This window comes from Atta cephalotes, assembly GCF_000143395.1.
Source record: "Atta cephalotes unplaced genomic scaffold scaffold00025, whole genome shotgun sequence".
In the NCBI taxonomy this organism is placed as follows: domain Eukaryota; kingdom Metazoa; phylum Arthropoda; class Insecta; order Hymenoptera; family Formicidae; genus Atta; species Atta cephalotes.
Genome location: NW_012130089.1, coordinates 2,284,413 through 2,305,171, shown reverse-complemented (window position 1 = coordinate 2,305,171; position 20,759 = coordinate 2,284,413). Strand labels below are relative to the sequence as shown.

The following is a 20,759-nucleotide window of genomic DNA, read 5'->3' as shown; positions in this document are numbered from 1 at the left end:
AGAAGAAGAGAGAGAGAGAGAGAGAGAGAGAGAGGTAGGTAAGCCGTTACGTTAATTAATCGTTGTCGATTAAATGTTAATCGGAAAATCGATATATCGAGTAACATAGACAAGATCATTTGATATTCGATCAGTGGGTTCTCCGGTGGCAGCGAGATGATCGAATCGCACGAAAGAAAGCGTGTATTCCTCTTATTAGGTACAAATTTTTATCGGAATTATCCACAAAGAATCCTCGCGAAGAATAGATCAATTTATGCGATCGTGAGTGAGAAGTCGAGAAGTGTCAGCGTTGTATCGGTAATGAGAAAGATTGCGAAACGCAAAATGTGGTGAGAAGAAGCTTTTTACCGAATTAGTTAACTGCGCCCATCGTAGCCTTACTCGAGCTCTGACACGCGAAGGAGCGACGTTTATACTTCCGCATGAGATTTAGAGCGTTGTAATTTTATTAATAGCACTTGATTTGAAGAAACGAATATTTTTTCGACTACGTAGCGCGTCGTTCCTTTCGCTAAATTTTCTGCGCGTAGATGGATGCATTATATCGATTTTCGTTAACGATAAATGGTCCTCAATTTGATATCATTACTTTCATGGTGTATCTCGCGTCCAATTCGTGCTCGGTTTGCCGGCTTTCGACGCGCACGACCAACGAGACCGCATTGTTAACGACGAGATTCACGTTACCACATGCGTACAAAATCAATCGATACTCCCGACCTCCTTTTCTACGCATCTCGAACTTGTTGAAATGCATCGGGCGAGCGTGTACAAAATTATCGCATTATTAGATTGTGTATGCATAAAATTTAAATATAATCAGATTAAGGGAAAAACTGCCTTGGCTAAAAGTATCAGGCACTTATTTTTTTTATCTGGAATTCTTTTACCTGCATTGTTACTATTGATTATCGATATTATACATAAATTCAAAGAATTCTCGAAACAGAATCATTTACAGTAAATATGCTTATTAAGCTACAACTATAAATAATGGTCAATAATATGCCCAATATTTTTGGCCGAGACGTATAAATATATAGATTTAAATTCAAAAATGACGCGCCCAATGTTAACAAAGGATTTATTCGTGAATCTTTTACGCAGTTTTAGCTTTTCTTCTATGAAATTGTAAAATGAAAGCAGGTAAGTATTTATTCAATAAGCGGAAGTTACTCAATGAATGCAGATCTTGTTGGAATTTTGTGAAATTTATCCGTCTTAGTTTACAGAGATATACTTTTCCTACATTACGGCTCATCCGATAGATCTCGAAGGATGATATACTATAGGCACGTAGATCTCTCTGTGTGTGTGAGTATTCGAGATGTGGATAAGCGTTCTTTCTCTTTTCTCATAGACTTGGCTATAGTTACTCTCTAAGGTATAATTGACTTGACCAATTAGGCAGCCCGTAAGTTGACTCCAACTGAAAGCAAGCGCGAAGCTTTGTTTAGTCGACTTACATCGCTGCAAGTGGTAAGGATAAGCAAAAAAGAAAAAAGAAAGGTTAGTCGCGACGTGCACAATCATGTTCGCATTTTGTATCGAATAAATAACATTTTCTCCATGTCCTTGCACGATTTTTTGAGCCGTACTTATATCCACTCCCGAAATAAAACGGATATTGAAACACCTACGAATATTTTCTCACAGCCTACGTTAATGCGTAATCGACCCGCAGGGTGAGAAATCGTTTGCTCCTATCGCCTCGAGCGAGAAATTGACTTAAACCAGATTTCCATCATTAGCGCCGCAGACTGCGATTTGTCGATTATCACCCCCGGTGAAGTACTCTATCTTATTGGTTTGATCGATAACTCGTTAGTTGAATTTTCTCAAATATTAATCGTGCTTCGATATGATTGGGTAGAGATAGAGTTCACAATGAGATGAATATGATACGAATTTATGCACGCGCTCATTTCGGCAAAATCTCATTGCATATTAAAGTAATTTCGAAACATTTTTGATTGCGGTTAAGAAAAATGATAAAATTTATCTAAAATAACAATAATAATAATAATAGTAACTTTATTAGAGTGCAGTAATTATAAAAAAACAAAATTATTGTATAATATATACGGTATATATTGTATAATATATAGTATATATACGGCAATAATTGTACATAACGCAAAATAAAAAGAGAGAGATATATCTAAAAAAAGAATAATCAAATGGCTAAATCTGAACCTAAAAACTAAAGTTAAATAAGTTGAAATTAATAAATATAGTATAAAATATACGATGGTAACAATAAACTTTAATAATGCTAAAAGAAATAAACTGAAGGATACTTAGAAAGAAAATATAAATAAATAGAAAAAATATATTAAAGATACATAAAATACATAAAGGAACTAAAATTAAAGTAAGGTATAAGTGATAAATAAAATAACTAAATATAAAAAAGTGCCAATTTGACAACACTAAAAAAATAAAAACGTATTAGACGTATTATTAATGTGTATGTGTTTGTATTTGATGTTCAATGACGTTTAATTGATGCATTATTTAATTGACAGATATTTGAAAAATAGAAAATATATCTTTATTAATATTGACCTTTTGTGTTTCTCATACATTCTCTCGTATTTTTTTTTTTTTCAATAACAAAGAAAGAATCAATATGTTATTCAATATCAATGATATTAAAAGCTCTTTGTTATTCGAAAGCTAATACAAGTTTGAGTTCAATAAAATTGAAACAAAGAGACGTGAATGAGTTTTTGTCGTTCGTTTGAAAGCAGCATGGCGATACATAAAAATAGGAAATACTCGAGGTAATAGTGTTAAAAATATAGCGTCAAAGTACGCTAGGATTTTTTCCGCTTGATGGAAAACTTAAAAATGTATATGTTGCTTTGTGTATATAAATATTTGTCTCTTAAAAAATCCAGCAAATCTTTAATATTAATCTTTAATATTAATATACTTTATGTATTACGATTTTCTCTAAAAGAAGTACACTTTAAAGTAGCAAATTAACATTTATAAATAGAAGTGATGTTATTATAAAACTTTTGTATAAAACATTTTTTGATATCTTAAATAGTCTTTGAGATGTAAAAACAACTAATCATTTTATCTCTAAGATGATTCTATCCTTTAAAATTGTTTTTTCGCGTTTTTTTCGCGAAACTGATAGTTTCTAAATTCGTCTATTTATATGACATAGATGTATAAAAAATTTCATTAAAATCAGAATGTAACATTTTGCGAGGTCAAAATTTTCTTTGTAAGTTCAAAACTGAAAATTGATGATCAGATTCAAAAAAGAAAACATTTCTGAACATTAAAAAAATATAAGATATTTGCAGTGAAAATTTAAAAAAAAAAGTAGCATTTACAGATCATATTAGGTACATATTACCCACAACGAGTAGTCTTATTAAATGCTAAGCCATAAACGATCTGGTTACTATATATTTAATTTATCTTTATTCATTTATGTCAATTTCTTTATTTTATTTTATTTAGTCATGATTTCTTAACAATGTTTCATTTAACTTGATTCTTGAGGAGGATAAATAAACTAAAATAAACATAAATATTAATTTTACTGACAACATATACCATAAAATGGAAATTTCCTATGGGAGACTTTCGGTGAAAGACTTAATAAAACGATTTTTCAACCTTTGCAATATAAAATTTCGCTTTCAAAAACGATTTATATGAGTTGCATATGAGTTGCAGAATCTTCGAAAAAAGAGTCATTACCATACATGTTAACAGTGTTTTCGATTTAGTAGAAGAGCGATAAATGCACTACATGCGCATTCCACTCCGTCGTGGAATGTTTAATTAAACTCTGACGAGAAGTTAGAGAATTCCAGACACTGTGCGACACACTGGAGATCTCTATACATCACACAATTTGCATCTTTGTTAAGGCGATATTGGTTTTGTTTATCCTGTGTTTATGTGCGTCCTTCTTTCCATTTTCTATAAGACTGCGATTACGGAAGAATCTGATATTAGAATATTGAAAATATCACTTACATTCTTTGTACAAAGCATTTTTTAATTAGAAGAATTATTAAGAAGTAATAAAAAGCAAAAAATGTGGAAATAATAAAAATCTTATTCGTGATTATTATATCTGAGCATATGTCAATGCTATTAATTACAAATTTTCTACGATGTTAATGCAATTAAATATAATTAATATTTATATATATATATAAACATATAATATATTTCTCTGTTTACGGGAATAATTGTAAATCATCGAATAATTAAATTATACAAAAATTAACATTAGGATATTAGATATTAAGGTATAAGAGTAAATTATATGCATAAATATATCTCTAAGACGTAAATGATCATATTTAAAAAAACGCATTAGTAATTTTTATTCCTTCTAAATTATGTTTTAAATTAAAGAAAATTCTTCGACATATATGTGAAATTTATTTTTACATGATAGTGTAAGAGCTAAAATTATAATTTTTAAAAAAGTCTCGCATTTCCATATTTTTTCAAAAAGAAAAAATTTTTCTCACAGGTTTTTAAATGTTTATATCGCGTGACTTTGAATCATACATAAATATGCTAAAATTCAGATTATATGCATTTGGAGCTTCAACAGAGCATCACATTTCGACGAGGCAATGCGTATTTTCGTGCAATTTGCGCGTTTGACCCTTTTCCCTCGTTTCGACAGAAGGATTGAATTGCTAAACCGGCAAATCACCCTCTGGCCAACGCGCATGCACGCCTTTACCCACATCGACCTTTCCACTCCTAGACACGCGCTTTGAGAGCGCAAGCGTGTTGGCCATTACGTGCGCTTCTTACAGAAATACGTCGGCAATCGTTCGGAACGCAAAGAATAGCCGCGCAACCGATAACATTGCTCCGATTATTCTCTACGAAGATAAACGTGCGACTCTCTACGTTGGAGCAACTCGACGGCAGTCGTGAGCCAAGCGCGAGTCGTGAAGGCCATCGTTGAATGCGCGTGTCATGGTCTTCCTCTTATATAAGTGTCGTCATCACGAAATTACACGATAGTATCAGTGCATTCGTTCACCACGAAGCGAGCAGTCGCATGGTAGATAAACGCTCTTTGCTGTATCGTGTAATTGAGACTTCCGCTGCCTATTCGATACAAAATTTACAGAACTAAATGTAACAGTGTAAAGTGCAATGATTTTACTTATTTATTTATTAACATTTGTATCAAATCTACAGACTCAATGAGGTAATTATGACAAAAATATTTGTTAGAGAAGACCAATAAATTGATGTACTTATTTTTTATAATCGTAAATTTTTTAAAAACAGGAATTGATTTCACCAGAAATAAATTAAGGAATTAAATAAAAACAATTAAAAAATTGTACTTTTTAAATATTTTTCTTAATCAAATTCTTACGAAAATCAATATAGAAAATGAAACAAATCTTATTTAAAATATTCCCAAGTAGAATAATAAATTATGATAATCAGATAAATGATATTAAAATGAATCGTAAATGATTAAAAAGTAATAGTTATTTTGACGTTATTTTAACATCATGATGTTCTGCTTGATATATGTATTCATTTATGTGTTATAAAATTTTTTTTCTATTCTTTATATTCTCAAATAAAGTATATGCTAGGTATTAAAGGCAATGGCAATAAAATAAAATAATTAAAGTAAAAAAGAAACTTAAGATGTGAGCAAATTAATATTTTAGGTTTGCTGTTGCTTACATTATGTCTTATGTTTTTTACTGTGATTGATCGACAGTGATTTGCTTCAGCTTTTTGTGTATTTTTGTTGGTGCTATAGCTTTAACAATAATCATACTAACGCCTCATCATTTGCATATTGCGTTTGTCATTTCCGTTGTAATTATTTATGTAAATCTTATTTGTACATATTAAAATAAAATAAAATAAAATAAAATGAAAAGCAAAATAAATAAAATTAAATATAAAAATGGTTAATTATTGAAATTAATAATTCATTATTTCTCTCTCTCTCTCTCTTTCTTATATTTAACTAAATAATTATGTTACAATCAAATAAAGGATTTTAAAAATAATTTTCTGATTTAAAACATTACATATTAGTTTTAGAAAAACTATCTTTTTTATGTACTTTAATTCATCTCTGATATATATTTTTTCAGAAAGATTGTTTTACAGAAAACTGTTTTATGAGCGAATCGATTGAGGTATTCTATAATGACGTGTCATTGTAACATGTCATTGCTTGAATCGCATTACCTGCGATAGTAACTACTTGAGATAACAAATTGTATAATACAACATCGTGTTGTATTATACAATTCCCGAGACCAATACAACTTGCGTTGGAAACATCGTAAAAATGAGTGATAACGGACAGAATAGAAACATCTTTACGTACGACACGCTAGTGCACGCGATATCCGGTGCAGCAGTGAGTTTATATTTGACACATCAGAAATCTTACACATGTTACCTCATCGTTGTAGGATAACTTTGACATTTTAACATTTCAGGCTAGCGTCGTCGCGATGGCAGCCTTTTATCCTCTAGATATTGTACGAAGCCGTTTACAATGTAAGCAGATTCGCGCCTGTCATATACATGACAAATCAATTATGCACTCGTTTCCTCCGCGATGCATTGAAACGAGACATCGGCAAGCCAGTCTTCAATTTCATTAAACGCGATATCACTCCCGGACAATATTCTGCTACTTTATTGTCACGATCTCGTTACCATTAAATGCTTGTATCGATAACATTATACTAAGTGCCCATTATATTTAGTTATCATTTTAATTGTCGATATTTACGCTACATGTTAAAGCATACATTTTATAGGTTCATTTTTCAGAATTTATCTAAATACATTTGTCATAAATTGATGCATAAATTCCGTAACAAATTTAACATGTTGAGAGACAAAGGAATAAAGAAAATAATAAAAGGAACAATTTTTTTAAACGTATATACATAAAGCAAATTTTATGTATGGACATTTAAAAAAGAATTTGCAATTTGCCACAATTCAAAACAAGAATCTAACATTTATAATGTTACGCGCTTTGTAAAACATTTTTAAAAAATTAGGAGACAAACATAAAATATATAGATACATATATTACAATAGATAAATATAATAATTAGAGGTCATCCTATATATTAAATATATTAAATTTTTATATTAAATATAAATTTAAATATAAATATAAATTTATATTTCTTAAAAAATTTATTTATATTTATATATTTCAGGAAGGCAATAAGTTTATTTTGTAAATTTTATAATGCTCGGCAAATAGAGACATAATTACAATTCCTTCATGAAAAATTAAAAAGAATGATATTGCTTACATTCAAAAATTAAGGCACGCATTTTATTTTCTTATGATAATTAGTTATACATAATTACTCAACATTTATCTTTCCCTTCATTCAATAATCTCATTAACCTGTTCTTTTACTTATAGTGGAAGAAGGACGTCAATCAAAAAATACATTGGCTACTATACGAGAACTCATTGCGAAAGAAGGACCGTATGTATACATTACGTATTACCTCAAATATGTATTTTCTCAAAGCGAGCTCTATACATGTCTTGAATAAATGAATGAAATACGTCGTACGAACTATGACATATATTCAGAAACCAGTTTCTCCTTGGTTCACAGATTCTAGCATAAATGAATATGTTAATAAGGAATTACTCATGATATAATAATGCAGATGTTGTAATATTCCCGTAAATGCGCAGAATGAATTTGAGCTCAAATTGATTAGCTGTTCCAGTATGCTACTGCTTTATGCGCAATTTTATACCTGTAAAAAAATAAAAACCTGTAAAATAAAAAATTTGCATCCAAATTTGATTAATTGTTTTCAATATTGTTATTGCCATTATGCGCAATTACATCTGTTACATCTGTTTTCTTAGAAATGTTTTCATGAAATTATTCCTTTTGCATATTTTTAAAATACTCACATAATTAATTATCTTCATTCATCTTTTTAAGATATACCCTGTACAGAGGTATCGTCCCTGTTCTACAAAGCTTATGTGCAAGTAACTTTGTTTATTTCTACACATTCCACGGTTTAAAAGAACTGAGAAGCAAAAGGAATCAAACAGCTGGTAGTGACTTGCTTCTCGCGTCAATTGCTGGTACGGTTTCTCGTCAACAGAATCTATGTTTCGTGTAGTAAGATTCGATTTCTCTTTGCAAATAATCAGAGCAAGTTATTTAATTATAAATGATTGGAAAAACATAGAAAATAACCAAAAAAGCAGAGATAGAAAAACATTTAGAGATACGTTTCGATTTAAATATATATTTTATTTTAAAAAGATTTTAATCAAAGATTTAATTATAAAGATAAATAATCATTTTAACGACATATTTAATTAAATATTATTATATTTAAAAGAGATATTAGATTATGCAGGAAAATTGATAAGAGAAAAATAAGCAATACTCAAATAAATTTTTCTATAAGAAAATATACACTATAAAAGATAAAATGTCAATTTTAACTTAGACATACAGTGGACTTTCTGAAACATGCAAACATATTAAAATTAACATTTTTGTATGTCTCAGAAATTCTATTATACGTCTTTAAGTTAAAATTAATGTTTTATTTTTTACAATGTAATTTTCGATTTTAACGAATTTTGTTATGTGTGAACTTTGGTGAAAAATCTTGGGACATTTTATATACTTATGTATATGTTTATATTAGGTGTTATCAATGTCCTTACCACTACACCTCTATGGGTTGTGAATACAAGATTGAAGATGAAAGGCGTTGGAGTAACTTTAGAAAGAAATAACAACAAATATACTACTCTGTATGGTACGTTAGCATTCCACATAAAAATTATATTCGCGAGTATTTATTTAGATATTATATAGTCGATATTGACTATCTAAATGACTTTTACTTTTAATATTTATTTTTATATTTTCAATACTAATAATTCCAATCACACTTTGTTTAAAAATCAAACAATATCATATATAACGATATTAAAAAATACAGTACAAACATATCCTTTATTTAATGCACTGTATGTATGTCAACAAATATATTCACAAAAACACGTTTTATATGTCGCTCATTTGCTTCATTACTTGAAACAATTATGATATTCAAGCGTGACACTTTGTTATCGTGAACAAATAAATCTCATAGAGAGTACGATAAATTAAAAAAAAATATATTAGAAATTCGTAATTGAAATATTAATGAGATAGTTAAAGAAATCATTTTTCTTCTTCAAAATTATCTCTCGCTATCATAAAAAAATTATTTATTAATATGTTATGTGACCATTTATTATTTGAAGATATTTTTACATTAATTAACATATACTCATACGTATATGTTAATTAAAGTAAAAATAGCTTCGAACGATAATTGCACAGAAAAAAAGATTTCTTTGAATTTAATACATTTTATTATATCCAAATAAATTTGTTATTTGGAATGGTCTAAACAAACCAATGTAAATCAATAAGTGCGATTATTTGAAATTGAAATGTATATCTTTAAAGATTATGCATTTCGCGAGTTTCCTTTGTGTCCAGATTTCTTGGAAGGCATTCCAAGGAGGAAACGCATTTTTGCGAAACGCATAATCTTTATATAGAAAGCACCTGTGGAAGCCTCAAGAATATTATATTTTAAATACATTATTTGTTTGAACAGATATCTATCTTTGATATTCGCGTGATCGTGCTGCACGGTACGAACATAATTGATATAGCACATAGCACTGCTCGTTTAATCCTGTTGATAGACATATAAACTATTGTTTCTATATTTCCAGCCAAAAAATGTAGTGATTGTTCTAAGAAAGCAATTATTTGCATGGAACAATCTCTATCAATATATTTTGCTATTTTCAAATAAATAATTTGTTTCATTATTTATATTATATCATGTGTTGTAACTAAATAATATATTATTTAATTGAAAAATATTACTTCAAATCATAATGTTATTTCTGTCAAACAATAGAGGTTTCTCAAATGAAACAATAAAATTTTTGTTTAAATAAATAATATTTTATACAAGCATATGTTGTTTCAATGAAACAAATTTCAGTCAAATAAACAGGAATATTAAATTCAAAGAAATCTTTTTCTCTGTGTGGTCAGCATATTTGGATAATTATAAGTAGATATAAATAATGTATCATTAGAGACGAAAAACTTTCTAAAGTTTTTAACAACTTTTAATTATCCAAAGAAAATAATTATTTATCATAATTCTTCATAATTCTTTGAATAGACAAATTAAATTATAAAATTAATAACGTCTTAAATTAAAACTTTCTATATTTATATTAAGTATTAAATTGTTTCTATCTAATGTTTTACAGACGGTCTCGTGCATATATGGAAGTATGAAGGTTTGAGACAGCTATGGGCGGGAACGTTGCCGAGTCTTATGCTTGTTACGAATCCGGCCATTCAATTTATGACATATGAGAGCATTAAGAGAAGAGTCCTCTCGTCTTTTGGCGGTGCTCAACCACCAGCATGGATTTTCTTCATTATAGGAGCGATAGCGAAAGCGGTTGCCACGGCGATGACATATCCTTTACAACTTGTGCAAACGAAGTTGAGGGTATCGTATATTATTGACATTTTTAGTTTGGTTGAGAAAAAATAAATTTAAGAAAAAATATTTTTTAATCATTAAATTATTGTAATTTCAGCATGGCTATAAATATCCTAACTTACCCCCAGACGCAGGCACGTTGCAAATACTATTTTACATTCTGAAGTAAGTACATAAAAAAATACTACATGAATATGTAATGTACCTATTTTACATTTTAGCTTTGTAAAAGTGCAATTTCATGCAACGAAAGAAAGCTGGCTTTTTATCTCCATTTCAGTGTTATATTAATGTAAGTATTTTTTGCTCGCAGGAAACAAGGAATAAGTGGCTTATATAAAGGCATGGAGGCCAAACTTTTGCAGACTATTCTCACTGCTGCTTTGATGTTCCTAACTTACGAGAAAATTGCACGATTCGTTTTCCGAATACTTTTGCATAAACCTCATCTCAGATAACGATTCTAATATTATGAAACAACCTTGAATCTCGAATCTTAAATAAAAATTTTGTACTTTCCCGCACTTTATCTTCCTTGTATAACTTTATAAATAAATAAAATAAAATGGTATTGAATTTATGTAACATATATACTATATATAACATATAAATGTAATCAAATATTTCGATTTCGATAATCGAATTGGCGTTATTGAAATGCGCATAACTTTATATTGAGTCCGACGATAACGTGTAAAAAGAAAATAGTTAATTGGGCAATAGAATTTGCAAAAGTATCTAAGAAAAATGTGACCATACTTGTATAAGATACTGGCGAGTTCACGAAAATCGCAGCATCGCTTTCGGTCGCAATTTCGGTATAAATTGAATAATTTGGTATCGCCACTTCTGCAAACGCGTAAAGAAAATACGGGACAGCAAGATGAAGATTCGAAATACGTAAATGTCACAGCGTGTTACGAACACTCCAACAAGATTGATCGCAAGCGATCTGAGGCGATATTAAAATTTCTGACTAAATTTAAAATAATCAAGTCATCGAAGAGTCAGATACAATATAACGATTGCAAATCTCCAACTTCCAAGTAAGTATTTGTGCAAATGAAATATAATGCATGTGCATTTTCATTATGGAAAATAAAAACATAAGCAGAATACATTATAAATATCCTTACGTTCCTTTATGAATGAGATATTAATAATATTCCTTAAATATGAGAATATTTCTATAAGAGAGTTAAAAACATTTAAATTTAAATAAAAAGTATATTGTTTAATTACGAAATTGTTGTAATAATTTAATATTCACTAAATTTTATTGAAAAAGTGTATAAATAGATAAAAGATAATTATAATAGTTTATTATATATAATAAATTATTATATATAATAAAAAATAATATAATAATAATAATAATATTAATTAATAATAAGGATTGATTTAGTTGTAGCATTAGTCATGCTGGAGATACGATGAATCTATCATTGCGTCGCAATACGTATGAAAATGTGGTCAATAAAGAACCGATTAGCTCAACAATTACTGCAAAAAGTAAATCAGAACCGAAATCCCCTGTCATAGCCTATGATTACGAGGCAGCTATCAGTCAGCCTGACATTCCCACATGTTCAAATATTGATAATACGCTGAACCCAAGTTGGTCAGAGCAAAGTGATGAATTATTAGCGCCGACCAAGAAAAGAAATTTTTATGTTCGTGGAAAAACTGGTTTAACTACTAAAAAGAAAGGAAGTGTTTTTAAATCGAAGATACAGCAAGCAAAAAAGGTTACAAAATCTCATCCGTCAATTTGCGACGTTACTCAGATTAAAAAAGAATTGATACCTTCCTCAAAAATTATTCGAAACGTTGAAAATTATAAACAGGAAAATAATGACGACGAAGTTATTCCGAATTGCCAAATGCCATTTAATCAAGTTTGTTTTCATATAATCTTTCTACTTTAAATTTATTGACATTATAATTAATTTGTATAATATTCTAAAGAATTTGGCGTTTTCTCGAGATATTCAAAAAACGTCAGAAATCGCAAAAAATGACAAAAATCTTACGAGCAAAACTACCAGCGTATTTCAAGAAAATTCTAATAAAATTAATAAAGATACAAGATTGGGTGTCCCTCAAAATAAGATTAGTAAAATTCCACGCATAAAACCGCCGATAAAACCGAATTCCTTTTTATCTACATATGGAGGTCCTCCTATTTATCCAGTATAGTTATATATTTATTTGTCTGAAGAGAACATTAATGTGTTTTAGTACTGAAAAAATGTTTAGTTGAATTAACTGAAATTCTGAAAACAGACGAATTAGAATTTTCTTTTTAAATCAATTAAATTCCAATTATGATAATTGATTTTCTCATTGATATCAGAATCTTCTAGTTTGTCTACCTTCAGACATTTTTCTCAGTGCATATCTTTAATTAATTTTAACAGAGTGCAAAAATATCATTAAAAAATGAATTAAAATATTCCACGAAATTTGTCGCAGACAATGAAGAAGAAAAGATATTTGAGTACGTGAGTAAAATAGAAAGATAATTTCTATTTAGAAGATAACTGCACTGACAAATAAATATTAAATTTATGCTTATTTTTATATTTGTATATAAGAAATATAATTACTAATTTCTTAGTTATAAATATTATCTTAGTTATAAATATTATTATAAATTTTTGAATTAATAATTATTCATTTCTTTATATTTTTGTCCTATTTATTTTATTTTTCCTACTTATTTTTATTCTATTGACTATTTTACTTTTTTTAATTTTAATATGTAATAACTAGTAATAAAAAACAGTGCTTGCTTGTTTAAAATATAATTAACTAATTTGTATTAAATATATATGTAACTTTACCAAATTGGAAAATAGTTCAAAGAGGGAAACTTTATACACACTGGACTATAAAAAAACCAAAAACGTTTTGCCAATCGTTAATGAAAACTTGTAAGTTAAATCTTTTTAAAAAATGAATGTATATTGTACATATAATTCTAATTTCACTTCATTATATTGGAAAATGCTACCAAAAAGTAAAATTTTTTGCTTAGAAATTTTTGGTATCCCGAGAAAAGTTCAGAGATGGATGCTGATGAAGAATTCGAGGGAGATCTTTTGACTCCGATAAAAGAATCGTCGGTCATTACAGGCACTGGCGATGATCCACGTTCCGTCACGTTATTAAAAAGCATGGCTCTAAAATGCGAATGTCGATCATGCAATGATCATAAATACGCTTCTACTATTCGTACTGATCAATATACCGAGACTGAATCCTGGAGCTCTCCCGAGATAGAGAGCATGAGAAAACGGTAGAAAAAGATCATTTATTTTAAAAAATTCAGAAAACTCTCAATTTTTATTATGTTTAAACAATTACATCTATATGCTGTAATTTCTATGTAGGAAATCAATGAGACATCGTAAATTCATCAATGCGAGTTCCGAAGATTTGGACTTGTTACCGAATTATAATGCTATTAATTATAACAAGACAAACAGGAAGAATAATGGGTCAAATTTTGCGGGCCATATCACGAAACAACCCTCGATAGTTAATCACACAAAAATGAAAACTTATCAGAAGACCAGTTTCTCGTTTTTTAATGTCTTCTTCGATATTGTTTTTTGGCCTTTCGTTTTCCTTCGCGCAAAACAATGACTCATTGCCATGTATAGAATTATAAATCCCTGTTACTTATTATTACTTAACTTGTTGGTACTTTGATACATTGTATGTAATATTAGAATAATGATAACATGATAATGATAACGAAAAATATCTTTGAAATTTATAGAAACATGTGGATTTAATGTATTATAAATCATTTCTAACATAACACGTTTATTATTATAAAGATTGTTTATTTCTTTTCAATTTTTAATAAAACCAAATAATTAAAAATAATAAAAATAATACGTATAATACATTATACGGACACGTATAATAATTGATTATTGCAAAATTATTATATATGTGAGTTACAATAGCAGTCAACATATTGCCTCATAAATCTTCTAAGAAAGTATTTGTATAGGACTACTTTCTGCCATTAATTTTCTACATATTTTGTTCTACAGAAACTTCTATTATTAATTTTCCAAGCTTCATTCAGCATCTTCAAATTAATTAAAGAAAGTATTTATTTGTTTTTATATCTCAATTACACAATCACACAAAAAAGCTTTTATCACGTATATAAGCGTAACGACAATGTAAGGATATCGTTACAGTCGTTAAAAGTTACAGAACAGAATAGAGAGATTTTTATAATGTTGCGTTATAGTGTTAAACAGTTCTGCCGATATTAAAGGCAATCGTATATATATATATATATATATATATGGGAAAATCAATAAAAAAAGACTATTGTGTTAAATATTTTAGAGTTTTTGTCAAATTAATACTTGCTTATCTTACGAAAAAGTTAATTACGACAAAATTGTAAAGTATTATAAAAAACTGTATATTATATGATAGAAGATACTCTAATTTGTATTTATGTTTCTAAAGTTTTATTTTTAGAAACAAATACAAATTAGACAAATTACTTTTGTTTAAGTAATATTGTAAAATAAAATAGTATGATATTGATAACCTTTCTTATTGACGACTACAATAAAAATATTACAAAAATAATACCACCTTAAGAATCTATGAATTTCGATTTGCGAATTCATTGTAATTTTATATATAGCACAACTACGCTTAGAATTGAGATAAATGTAAGAGAGAAGATTGTATAAAATCCATTGTTGTTCATGCATACTTTCCTTTCGCTTTTGCCATTGCTTCAACAGCTGTTTCTTCCATATCTAGGATTTGATTGCTGTATTTAAATCATCTATGATTACTTTGAAATATCGTTTAATATGAACCACATTCGATAATGGTACCGAATACGTCAAATTGTTCAAAGATGATGCATACATTAACGATCGACGACGTCTGCCTGGCTCGATTTGCTAAAATAAATTTTAAACATATAAATTAAAAAATGCAAAAATTTCCATTATTATTGTACAATAAGAAATTTTAAGATATTTAGAACAATTTATTTTAAAGTAGTTTATATATACTCTTATATAAAAATTTTTTGACTTGTAAACAATTGGTGTCTGTCATGCAAATATTAATTTGAGCGGATTAGACATGTAATTTTAACAAATATTGCATATACCCACGCAACACATTTTCTCTGAAAAATTCTTTTTATGAAAAGAGTAAATATTTTTATATTTATATATCCATTTTTTCATTTCTATTCTAGAAATCTACTTTTATCTTTTTATAAAATTTGCGATTTGCAATGCTTAATTAATGGAAATATATTAAGCTATCCTATTATGAATAAAGTTTCATCTTTCTAATTCCATTATGCTACGTCTTTGGAACATAGAACATTCTCTAGATGTCATCTCTTGAGAAATGCGTTGTCTAAGTAATTATATTTAAATCATATTTTATTGACTTTTGCAACTTACTTGATTTGTTTCCCGACAAGGTTCACAATTAGTTTTACATAATTCAACATTACATTCGATGATTAGACCCAAAACATCGGGGAATTTGAAGGCTTGGAAAAATGCATAAGCAATAATAGAAGTGCCTGTATTGGTGGTATGCTTTGTTTTTTGAAAGGCACCAAACAGCTTCGGTTTTAAAGTGCAGCCTCTTTCGTCGGTAAGTTGCAGTATGTTAGTCGAAATTTCATCTCGCGCCAAACAGTCGCGCACCTTAAAAATAATTATAAATATTTGTTTAATTATATTATTTGAAATCAAGAGTATGTATACAATTACGTATAATACGTATTACAATTATATAAAATAAACAATAAAATAAACAATAAATTATATAAAATAAACATTTTTATATAATTTTTTATATACAATTATATAAAATAAACAATAAACAAATATAAATGTAAAATTTATATTGTGCTACAAATACGAATAAAATACGTTAATTGTTAGCAACTTTTTTTTGGATATTATATAAAATAATTACACATATTAATGCTATTTATTTTTTCATAATATAGAAATGAACATAAATTATTATTATGTTTATGATTGTTTCTGAGGAATACCTGAAGGTCGAAATCGGGGTCGCCTTCCACAGAGATTACCAAGGTCATTGTTTCTCCAATTTTTATGAGTCTATTAACTGTAGGTGCAAAAGGTCCTCTGCCAATTTGAATATCCAGTTTTGTTATCGCAGTATCACCATTAAAGGCAAGGATCTCCTGGTTTAATACATCTACTGAAAGATTCATCCTTAAAACTTTATTGATGTTGCCTTCCCAGAGACATCGCACTCTTCGAATTGTGTCCCAGACTTCTTGTATACTCGGTTCATTCTTTAGCAATAAGAATTTTTTATTTTAATATATGACATAATTATAAGTAATATTTTTGTAAAATGAGGGAAATAAGCCAAAAGTATTCATTAAGTTTTTCGGTCACAATTATTTTAATGATTCTTGAAGACAAAAAAATATACGCATCGCGGCGTTTATCAACATATAGCTTTGTTTTTGAGATGCACATTTTAAAAAATTAGAGAAGAAATAAGAAATTGAACGGCGAATTGGGTTCGCATTCATGTCTATTTATTAAGCTAGCATGTCAACATGAGCACAATCAAATGTAAAATGTAAAGAGGATTTAGCGTTCTTTATGTGCTAACTTATTGCTCTATTCATGATTTTATTACTCTAACAGTTTAGTAAGTAGTTTTATGGTAACTTTTAAAAAAGTTAGACTAGCTTAAAAAAAATAATAACGATAAAAATAAAAAACGCTTATTCTATAATTAATATTAATTACATGATTTAATATATTTTAGTTGAAAATTCTATGTGCTATCCCTAATGCTTAAAATGATTCCAAAACATTTGTGTCATATAAAAAAAAATTATTAAATTAGCACATAAGCAGCACTAAATTATAATGCAAATGTTTTTCTTATGTCTTTATTATTTTTGATGTTCGATACCAACTTGTAATACAAGAACGTTTTCCAAATACGCTTGACTAGCAGGACCTGCAAAATCGTTGAAGAATTGAGTGCCGCAAGAGTCTAGGTTTACATTGAAAGAGTATCGCGCTGAACCAGAATTCTGTTTTACGTAGACACATTCTGGGTTTGAATAATATCCCTAAAATTGGATATTAATATGTTATTGTTGATGATTTTTTGCACAATAGATTTTGTTTAGCACTTACCTTAGAATAAATAATGCCATCGAAAACACGATTAAATTCAATATTGATCGTCATCATTGTCTTACTGCACTCGACATTAATGTTATGAATATGGGGAGGATGATTGAAATCACTGTTAGTTTGAGTTTCTGTGAGCAATAAAATTTATAAATTACATTTCGTCTTATGTATTAAATTATATGTGTAAGAGATACATACCTTCAATGTCAGTACTTATAAAACTAGTTTCAGAAATTCGAGGACCTGTAGTTGGTACATTAGAAATAGTACTTATGTCAAATTTACTTTGCGTAGTAGAAGGAAAGAATGGTTTGGTAACTATCGAAGGTGGAATTGGAGGTCTTAAGGATTCTGATAATCTTGAGAAATTTAAAGGTTTTGAGAATCCTGAGGGTTCTGGGAATACTGAGGGAACTTCTAAGGGTTTTAACGATCCTGAAGGTACTATGAATCCTGAAGATCCTGAAGGTCTTAACGAAACTAAGGGTCTTAAAAGTTCTGGGGATCCTGATGAGGGTCTTAAAAGTCCTGAGAATCCTAATGATGGTGAAGATTCTGAGAATTGTGAGGTGCTTGAGGGTCCCGAGAATTGTAAAGGTCCTGAAGACTGGCTTGAAAATTCTAAGACTTGGCTACCCGTTGCAATCTGGATATTCTATGTAATAATTTAATGTATTTAATTGTGTATATTGCATATGTATACAAAATTAATTTGATGACTATTATACATATTTGATACGGTACTTACAGGATTTACAAAAGCGTCTGCGCTAAACCTAACAACATTTACATTTTCAGTGTCCGAAATTTCATCAGTTGAATTCGTAATAACCAATTGTTTTCCAGTCTTGGAAGTTGATTGAGATGATTTTGGACCAGGCAATGAGAATATCAGAGTTTGCGGTGTTATACAAGTTGATGACGATTTCGAACAATTTAGTGATAAAAGAATCTGTTGTGAAAGTTGATTTGACTGAGGACTGTAGAATGTAGAATCATTAAAACTTTGCGGTGCATATATTGAGGACTGTTGACTATTCGATATTGCTGAATATGGTATAGATAAAGGTTGTCCAGATGTTGAGAAATTAATATTTAACGGAGTGTAGATTGATGGTCGAATAGTATAGTTTTCTTCGTCTTTTTTCTGAGAGTTTTTAACTTGGAAGAGATGCTTTCCGAGTGGTTGTTGATTGCTGAAGAATGACAAGTATGCATTTGGATCCGATTGCTGACGAACTGTAAAAATATATTAACTCATCAAAAATGAGTGCCCATCGTAAAATTCCGGAGGAATTCCTTCATTTCAATGAATATAAGAGAATATAAATGGACTAATAAAAAATTTTATAAATTATTAATTAAATTATTAAATTATTAAATTTATTATTAAATTTATTATTAAATTATTAATTATTATTTATATTTTTTAAAACAATTACTTGTACGATAGATACCTTCTGCATAAAAAAATGTTTTTTGTCTGTTATTTTATAGTAAAAATAAAATATTAAATAAAGATAAAATATTATAAAGAAATGTACATGGACTAGAGTTATTTGATTAAAGCAATTTTTCTTTTATCATAATTGTGTGAAGATTTGTACCTAATAATCAGAATAAAATATTAGCCTAACTAGTCTGTCTTAATTTTAATTTTAATTTCAACGTCAGTAGCTTCAGAATAATAAAATTATAATTTCTTTTGTATACTATGCGTTTTGATTGTAAATATAGAAACGCACCAATATCAGTATTTGAAATACTTTTGGTTTCAGGAATTCCTCTGGATCCTGAGACTTTTAAAGATCTTGAAGGTTTCGAAAATTCTGAAAGTTTTGATGATCCAGACGGTCCAGAGGATTGTGAAAGTCCTTCCGAAGATCCTGAAAATTCTGAAGCTCGTAAGGATCGTCCTGGAGAGGAGTTTCCTGAAGAATAGGTTGACGATGATGAAGTATCACCCACTACAATTTGCTACATATGATAATTTAATTGATTATATTGCATGTATGGCAGGTTTGAGATGAAGCGCAGCATTATATATATATATTTAATACAATACTTACAGGATATGAAATTGCATCCGCTTTAATATTGACAATAGTTCCTGCATTACTCTTTTGAAACGTAAGTCCTTTATCTCCTCTACCCACTCCTTCAGCCAGACTCTGTTTGCCAGATCTGGAGACGGCACGAAGCGGCCTTACATTTTTCGATGAGAAAAGCGGAAGTTGTGGCGGTAAATGAGTGAACGACAATTTCGAGATATTCGGAGGGGAAATAATCGATGAGAACTGATTCAATTGATGATTATAGGATGTGGAGTTTTTAAAACTTTGCGGTATACGCATTGAGAAATATTGTTGGTTATTTGATTTTGGAGTAGAATATGGCTTAAAAGAAAGTTGCTCGCAAGCCGAATAATTAATCTTCGGCGGAGTATAAAATCGTGACGGTGGTTCCACATGGTAATTCGATACATCATTCTGTTGAGAGTTTATTCTAGTCTGGAAGGTTTGAGATTTGTCGAGTGATTTTTGTTGCATACTAAAAATTGGTACGTACATACTGGAATTTGATTGAGAGCGAACTGTAAAAAAACAAATATTTTACTTGTTGAAAAATTTTACTTTAATGATCTTTATAAATATAAGGATTAATAAAAAGTGTCGCAAATACTATATATATATTACAAGTTATTTCGTAGACATTATATCACTTAAATAGTAATATTTCTACTCAAAAATATTTTACTTACTATTTATAATATAATTAAAATATTACATAAATTTAAAAATAATGAAATAAAATTGATAAACAACAACTGAAATTAAAAACTGTCAAAAATTTACTTACGTTATTAAAACTGACAATAATATTATCGTGAACTTCGATCATTTTTACATATAACAGTTTTATAATTTTATTTAG

The 20,759-nt window shown here is 28.7% G+C and overlaps 2 protein-coding genes across 2 annotated transcripts; one reads left to right on the top strand and one right to left on the bottom strand.

The window, feature by feature from the left end:
• Window positions 1-6,337: 6,337 nt before the first annotated feature.
• LOC105620297 (peroxisomal membrane protein PMP34) lies at window positions 6,338-11,129 on the top strand. The gene is made up of 8 exons (XM_012201801.1): window positions 6,338-6,409; window positions 6,492-6,552; window positions 7,448-7,514; window positions 7,992-8,140; window positions 8,719-8,832; window positions 10,364-10,611; window positions 10,703-10,770; window positions 10,919-11,129. The coding sequence occupies exons 1-8, from the start codon at window positions 6,338-6,340 to the stop codon at window positions 11,061-11,063; spliced, it is 924 nt and encodes a 307-aa protein (XP_012057191.1). The 3' UTR covers window positions 11,064-11,129.
• Window positions 11,130-15,271: 4,142 nt separating this feature from the next.
• On the bottom strand, window positions 15,272-20,395 carry LOC105620374. Its single transcript, XM_012201874.1, is given in 11 exon segments — window positions 15,272-15,369; window positions 15,372-15,428; window positions 15,431-15,560; window positions 16,080-16,331; window positions 16,688-16,957; window positions 17,600-17,758; window positions 17,826-17,953; window positions 18,024-18,480; window positions 18,574-19,064; window positions 19,571-19,802; window positions 19,895-20,395. Coding segments are annotated over 11 exon segments (2,775 nt in total).
• Window positions 20,396-20,759: the final 364 nt, after the last annotated feature.

Coding starts and splice junctions, on each gene's coding strand:
- LOC105620297 (XM_012201801.1), top strand. CDS start 6,338: ATGAGTGATAACGGACAGAATAGAAACATCTTTACGTACGACACGCTA. Junction 6,410..6,491: donor ACGCGATATCCGGTGCAGCA/GTGAGTTTATAT, acceptor TTAACATTTCAG/GCTAGCGTCGTCGCGATGGC. Junction 10,612..10,702: donor TTGTGCAAACGAAGTTGAGG/GTATCGTATATT, acceptor TTGTAATTTCAG/CATGGCTATAAATATCCTAA.